Consider the following 8009-nt stretch of genomic DNA (forward strand, 5'->3'; position numbering starts at 1 on the left):
TTCTAGTCATAAACTACTTGTATTAGCTGAATGTAACCGTGCTTCGGAACGGGAAATATAACGCACACGTTGGGTGAGTGACGGTAAATGTTGTTTGGTTTAAGGAAATAAAATATTTCTTTTACTTAGACTGGCGGGGTAATTTGAGGTGTGATCTGCTGGACATAAAATACAGAATTTAATAAAGCGTCCCCTCAGTCTACATGACTGTCAGATCAGGCAACATAGAATTGGCCGTGGGACAAACAGGCATTCCTTAAATCCCTCCCTTTCTCCCGCTCTTTGTTATTGTGTTTGCGAAATACATCTTAAATCGTTGGGTGAAAGTGATAGGTGAATGTATCAAGGGAATTCTCAGTAGAAAATAAATAAAATAAATTGTTAATCACTTTACGCAAATTGGGACTGAAATTGAATTAGGATAACTGCATTGGTTGTCACTGTTGCTGCCAACGTAGTTAACATTCGTCTGCTGATTTGGAAAAATCCTCTTGCAGAAAATACCACGTTTTGAACTGCTAGCTGCATCAAGAACGTTTCCAGTTGCTTCCTCAGCCCTGCATCCAAATCCTGGTTGATCAGCTTGCAGATTATTGGTGCTGTCTCGTCTGCCGCTTGAGTGACGTCAGAGCTCAAGGAGACGACCAGGTGCAGGTAACAGATTTGAGACAGTATTCTGATTATTGTGTGCCTTATTTGTCTTTCAGATACGAGATTACAGTATATTGTGAAGATTTTTACGGAGAGATCGACAAACTTGCAGAATACTGAACTCATTAGAAGGTCATCGTAGAACACATTTGCCTGGTCTACAGCATCACGCAGCATTTGGTAGGCGCTCATATATGACTTCATCTTAGTACTGGAGGTACCGTCTTGTCTGTAATTGATGTATCGCGGGTTCCGGCGTCGCACTGATTGTCTATAACACTGGATGATCAACTCTTGTCTGATCTTAGCGTTAACCAGTCTGAATCTCTTAGCAATAGATTTAGTGACTTCATAGAATTGGGCCAACATACAGATTTGTCTGCAGTGTATGACCACATAAAAAACAAGTGTCATAATACGTCGCATGGTCATTTCATGATCTTTTAAAAACTTAAGTGTCAGGTACACTTGAATTACGTGAGACATTACAGGAGTAGCCGTTATTATTGTAGTGAACTTCACTTTCATGCCACATGCAGGTGGCGCCAGTTGCAGACTGCGGTCAAATCTCTCCAGAGTGTTGCAAACGTCAAGAAACTTTGAGTACTTCCTGGCACAGCTGTAGAACATGACTATTTCCGTCAACATTGCAGTGATAATGAGTATGGTCAAAGAAAAGTGAGTTGTTTTGGTATTTAAAAGAGATATGAAACCTCGCAACGACCTCACATACAGGTGAAAACTCATGATACCTATTTGCAGTACAACCACAGTCAATCCCCACCAGTATAAAACTGGAGAAAATGTGAGTCTCTGCCTTTGGGTGATTCTGTCTTGTATGTGAGTGGGCACCCCATTATTATTTGAGAAAATAATAACACTTTTTTCGAGATGACAACCATTTTGCCGTACTAGGTTTCAAGTTAGTTTTGTTCTATTTGTAGTATAGGCAAAATCATGCTCCATCTTTACAACGCTGGAGAAAATGTAAGTCTTCTGTCTATCTGATTGAGACATGTATTTAAGTGGAACTATCATCATCAAGTAACAAAATACTAAAACTCTTTTTGTGAAAACAACAGTTGTCACTTTAGTTCTGTTACTATGTCTAAGTATGTAATACATTGAACTAAAATGTTTTAAAATACCTGTGATTGCTACCTAGTTGTATCAATAAATTAGTTTCAGCATGTATTTTATATGTTGAATTATGAAATTTTTATAGATTTATTTTAATATTTATTTTATTTTATCCAATTGTATATGTTTATTTGATATGTTTTCGATAATAGTAATTATTTCTCCCGAAGCTACTCAGTGCAACTTAGCGGGATTTACATTAATGCATACAAAGAAAATATGTATAAATTTCATAGATATTTTGTACGATTCCCTAAAAAAACATTATGTAACAGTACATTCTAGGACTCATAGTAACATTATATGCTAAACTCTCTCCAGGCCCAACATTGAGTCATACTATGATTTCCTAAATAATTGTACCCAAGATACTAAAAAAGTGTGGATGAGTTGAAATAATGAACTATATGATCAATACGTAGGGACATTATTGTATTCGTCGATGCAATGTTTAAACATTTAAAGAGCACTTTACATAATATGTATTAAAATCAATATCGTACCGAGTAATATTTACATCTACAGAAGGTCAAGGTCAAGATTCATATTCAACCGACCATGATTCAATTTGTGTAACTACAGTAAAATTGTGAACAATTAATTTTCTAGATAAGATTCGTATGATTTGTAAAATAATTACAGTTAAAAATCTGAATTTACATATTTTAACTATATTGTTTTAATTTAAATATTAATTGTAATATTAATAATTAAAATAATTTTTAGGAAAATATACATAGGTATATTTAATATTTTTTACCACGAGATCGAACCTCTTAATACAATACAGGCCACATTAGGTGCCATGGGATCGCACTATAACATAGACGAAATCAAGGTTTTTACAATACAATATTTACTTGACGTATTAGTTAATCAAAGGCTTTCTTTATCAACTTTTAGAGTCTTAGTTTAAGAATAATTCTGAAACTCAACGAAAGATAATTCATATTTAATCTCTAAACAATCTTCAGTTATTTTAATACAAGAATATTGTATTAAATAAATAACCCAATGAAATATATACGAGATTGAATAACATTTAAAGGCTTAGAATTGGTTTAGATGAGTGTGTTTTAAAGGTAGTTAGGTATTGTTTTGGTCTAAAATAATCATAAAATTAGCTCTTCATACGTATATACAATTATTATACTATCAACATGAGTCCCCTTAAAAACAGACAATATTCTTATATTTTTAAATTTAACAAATATCCCGCAAAATCAGTTATGAAATTATTAATTTTACCTATATGTTAATTTTACTTTTACTATGAATATTTTTAAAAACTTCATTACTAATAGAAATATAAATTAGTTGTTATCCGTACGGTATAAAGTGAAAAATATATTCCTGAAAATAAATACTAGAAAACATCGATTCTTTTGTTCAATAGAGTTCGTTATGACATACACTTTACTATCTGTATTTATTATACCTAACCATATTAGTGCTAATTATCACCAACATTTCCTTGGAGTAACGATTACAATTATTGTTTGATTATAATCCTTATATTATGTATATTTTTGGAATTATGGTAATAATAAACAAACCCAGGTTGATTTGTGTTTTGAGAGAGCATCTATCATTGCAAATGGGAGATTCGCAAAATTTACCTGCAAAGTTGATAGGCTGTAAAATTGTTAGTATTTTTGTATCAACATGCAACTATCAAAACTCCAAGTCGGCCTTCTTTACAGATGTACTGAAGGTGTGAAGTCGGCTCATCATGAACTCATCGACAGAGTAGAACGCACCAGACATCAATAGGCGTTTTAAACTAGTTTTAAATTGGATTTATATTTAGAGTTCTTTATACTTTTCTGGAGCCTATTGATCAATCTGACACAAATTTGTTGTGGCAGATGCTGCGTAAGCGTCAACCTGTAATGTTTTGCCCGATAGTTGTTTCTGTCTCTTGTCTCATGTCGGTGAATGTCATCACCACGGACCAAAGTGCATTTTGATCTATAATACATGATCACGTCGAATATTTAGAGACATGTCAATGTCTGAAATTCAAGCTCCCTAAAAGATTCCCTGCAAGACTCTCTGTAATTTAACTTTCCAATTATTTTGACAACCTTCTTTTGGAGTCTTAAGACTTGCTCAAATGTGTTTTTAGCACAGCCTCCCCAAAGACTCACTCCATACGCAAAGTGTGGGTGAATTAGGCATTAGTAGGCCATTTTTAGAACTTTAAGGGAACATAAATTTGCTAGGTGGGGCAAGGCGTATATGCCTACTGAAATTCTAGGATACATATTGTCGACGTGGTCATCCCAGGTCAATCGCAATTCTATAAACGTCGTGGAGTATGTTTCCTCTAAAAGGACATCATCCACAAACACAGCTGGCCGTTATGAAAGCGCATTCTGTCTAAGGCAGATATGTACAGATTCCATTTGGACTGGTTTGTTTCCAAGTCAATGATTGATAAAATCAATTCGAGTAGTAACTTAAAACAATTCTACTCCTTACTAAAATTATGGCTATTTACAAAACCTGATATTGCTTTTTCAACGAGTGTATTAATTTAAGTTTTATGCGATCACTTCTTACATTATTTACATAATTTTTAACCTGATTCTGTAAAACTATCATAATCATAGTAGCGTGTAAGTGTGAATATATGTTTTAGAGTGTGGATGTTCTATCGTATGCATTTAAGTGTACGTATGCGATTTTTCTGATATTTGTATGTAATTTTATGTAATGCATTAATTAAATTCTTTAATTAAATTTTTTAATTATTTCAATATATTGGTTTATACATTTATTGGAAAATTATTTATGATTTTAGTACATAAGATTATATATTTCATTTTTTTCAAGACAGTTTTTTATTCTTTACATTGTCTAATTAGTTTCTAGTAATCACTCTGTATTGGATAAAAGTCTTCTATACGTATTAATTTTGGTTGTAGGTTTGTTTATAGTCTTATGCAAGCGTTGCGGAAAGCAGTCTGTTTAGGATTTAGTTTTTTTATGTTTGAGCAAGCTGTAAACTGTTTATTTGTGTATTGTTTATCTGCTACACTGACCAGTTACTTACTTGTTTTTGGTCAGTGACATCCTAAGTTTTGCATTTATTTTAAACACGAATGCTAATATTGGAAATAAATATTTATTTAGTATTGAATTCATGAATTGAGTTCAATGAACGTTGTGACTTCCAGTTATTTGCAATTTTTTGCTTTTAAAACACGGAGTCGTGTCGTCAGCATATTGTACAAGTTTTCCATACTTGATCACGGAATTCAATCTACTGCCATAAATTAGGAAAAAAGCCCAAGGATGGATCCCTGAGGGAAGCCATGAGGTACTTTAATTTTGTTTGAAACTACTTTCAAAATCTTCACTGTCTGATCTCGCTCCTTTAGATAAGAGGCAAGCCATAACTGTGGAAGTCCCGAACGCCACATCTCTCTAGCTGGTGCAACAGTGTCTCATGATGCACACAGTAAAATAATAATAATAATAATAATAAATATTTTATTGCAATTGACATTTACAATTAAATGTATGCAACCGTCACTTGATTTTTGTTTTTTTTTTTTAACAAAAATTTTCCATTCAATCTTACATCGAGGTCCCATTCAAACTTACAATGTTTTCATTCACTCTCTCTCATTCATTTGAATTATTCCACTCTCATCCGGTGGTCAGTGTGTTTGTAGCGCGTTCTCCCAGTCGTGTGTCATAAACTCGTCTGTGTTGTAAAAGGCTTCTGCGATCAATATTTTTTTGAGACTAGCTTTAAATGCCTTGAGCATTGGGACACTTTTAATTGAATTTGGTAGCCTGTTGACCAGATGAACTCCTACCTGTGAGGGCAAACGTTTATGGACTACCGTCCTGTGTCTCCCAGTTCGGTAGTCCTCCCTTCCTCTGGTTTCATAGGAGTGAATTTCACTTCCTCTTATATGATCGCACTTTGACCTGAAGAAAATAAAAGTGTCTAAAATATAGAGGGAAGGTAAGGTCAAGATTTTTAAATCTAGTCTGCATGACTCTCTAGTATGTAGTTTAGCGATTATCAATGCTTTCGATAGGTCAGGAAATGTGCTAAGCACGTGTTCTCGCCTCTCTAATCCATCGACAGCATAATTGAAAAGGTTATTCATGGCATCGATTGTGGATCTGTTTTTTTTGCCTGAATCCAAATTGCTCTTAATTCAGAACTAGCTTGTTTTCCAGAAAGCTATCAAGTTTTTCATATAAAATATTTTGAAAACTTTTGCTGAACACGGGCAGAATTGAATTAGAACGATAGTTGCTTGCAATACGAAGATCGTCCTTTTTGGAATTGGAATGATTTTTGTTTTATTCAGAAGCGATGGGAATCTTCCAAATAACAATGAAACATTTATCAATTCGGTGATTGGTTCCAATATGTGCCTGAAGCAGCGTTTAAGTAACCAAAAACCTTTCCACCATAGCTATATTACGTCTTTAAAACATTTCTTAGGCCAAGTTTGAATGATATGAAAAAATTATATCTCAATTGACTAATATTTAGAAAGTAATTAGCAGCTGCACGTGGTTTCGCAAACAATTTCGTATGTCTGGCACATGTATGATTACTTCTGGTTCGAGTCAATTATATTTTCCACGTTAATTTTGAGTTTGCCTTCTTTCCACGATCAAGAAAATATGTTAAAAAGTGTATATTTAAGGTCATTGTAATTTATTTTAATGTTATGACTTTTTGATACAACGCTGAATTGCCCTTTTTCTAATCAAGAATATTTATATATATATATATATATATATATATATATATATATATATATATATATATATATACATACACAGCTCTGAGAAACCTTGACAAAGACAAATAATTTAGGTTTGTAAAGTAAAGGTTAGACTACATTGTCTCTTATATCTGCACTGTTAGAGTTTACCCGTTCTAGTATATAGCTGCATGTGTATGACCACTGCTGGTCCGAGTGAATTATACTTTTGACGCCAATTTGGAGCTTGAATTGTTTCCAAGATCCAAAAAATGCGTCAAAAAGTTGATATTGTGACCATTATAATTGAATTTGTTAGATAGTAACACTTTCTCTTAGTATTAATGCTTAATATTGATAAAATTTTACAGTTAAAGTAAAGTTAGAATTACACTTCGCGTTTGTTTCTTTAAACTGAAAAACATTGTTAATATTGTTGAACATTTAGAGCTGGAATTATTATTTTAGTTCAAGCTCACAGTCCAGCGAAATTTCATATAGCATAGTTCTGACCGACTGCTTCTATGTGACTCTTCGTTGAGAAATTCTGACAATCTTCTGTTTAGGGGCATTTTTTAAGATAGATCAGTACTTATTTAATCGCTGAAATCTAAAACGGCATTCAAATATTTGTACTCACTAGTAATTGGAACAAATTGAAAATAATAAACCAGGTTACACAGAACAGTTGATTATATTAGATATGCTCTTTTAATTAATTCGTCACAAGTTTAGAAACAAAGATGGGATTCTGTTCCTACTTTAAGGACCAGTGGGGCGTAGCCCGAAGGTATTTTCGAAATAAGAATAAGCCCATATTTATCCCAGAAACAGTAAATTGTCAATTTCAAATTTCAGCGCAAACGGTCAGGTAATTTCAAACAAACAAACAAAGGCACTTTCATATTTACGATTAGGATTTATAGGCTAGATACAGTTTTGAGTAATTTTTACAAAAATAAAGCCTTACGTTGTGACAGTTCTAATGTTTAAGGTATGACAAAAGATCAAGTAAATTTTACAAACACACAAAATTCAAGTAACGTTTAAAAATAATGAAAATTATTTCATGATGGTCATCCCTTCTGATATTTATAAAATGAATTTTGGACGATTATAATTTTTTTGTAGGCTGAGATGTCCTACGAACCAAAGCAAAATTATGAAAAGATGTATTATACAAGTACATGAACTTTATTTTAAAATGGTCTAACAATCAAGCTTTGTGTTTAACCATACATTTGTTTGAAAGACAAATATACATAAAAACTTACCGCTTTAAAATGGTGTTTGGCAATTTAATATACGTATCTGGGTTGTGAACTGCAGTTTATAATGTGGAGGCGCTTTGAATATTTTTATGTTTTATCTTCTAAGTTTAATATGTAACTGCTTAAATTTGAAAATCTAAAATATTCTTGAGTCCACCTGAAGACACACAATTCATTAACATCGGTCCACCTGTTTAGGAGGAAT

At 32.9% G+C, this 8009-nt stretch overlaps 1 protein-coding gene across 1 annotated transcript; it reads right to left on the reverse strand.

Annotated features, from left to right (window-relative positions):
• Positions 1–390: 390 nt before the first annotated feature.
• On the reverse strand, positions 391–1299 carry LOC124369599 (gustatory and pheromone receptor 32a-like). Its single transcript, XM_046827649.1, has one exon. It carries the CDS (start codon positions 1297–1299, stop codon positions 391–393), a length of 909 nt encoding a protein of 302 aa, XP_046683605.1.
• Positions 1300–8009: the final 6710 nt, after the last annotated feature.

This window comes from Homalodisca vitripennis, chromosome X, assembly GCF_021130785.1.
Source record: "Homalodisca vitripennis isolate AUS2020 chromosome X, UT_GWSS_2.1, whole genome shotgun sequence".
NCBI lineage: Eukaryota > Metazoa > Arthropoda > Insecta > Hemiptera > Cicadellidae > Homalodisca > Homalodisca vitripennis.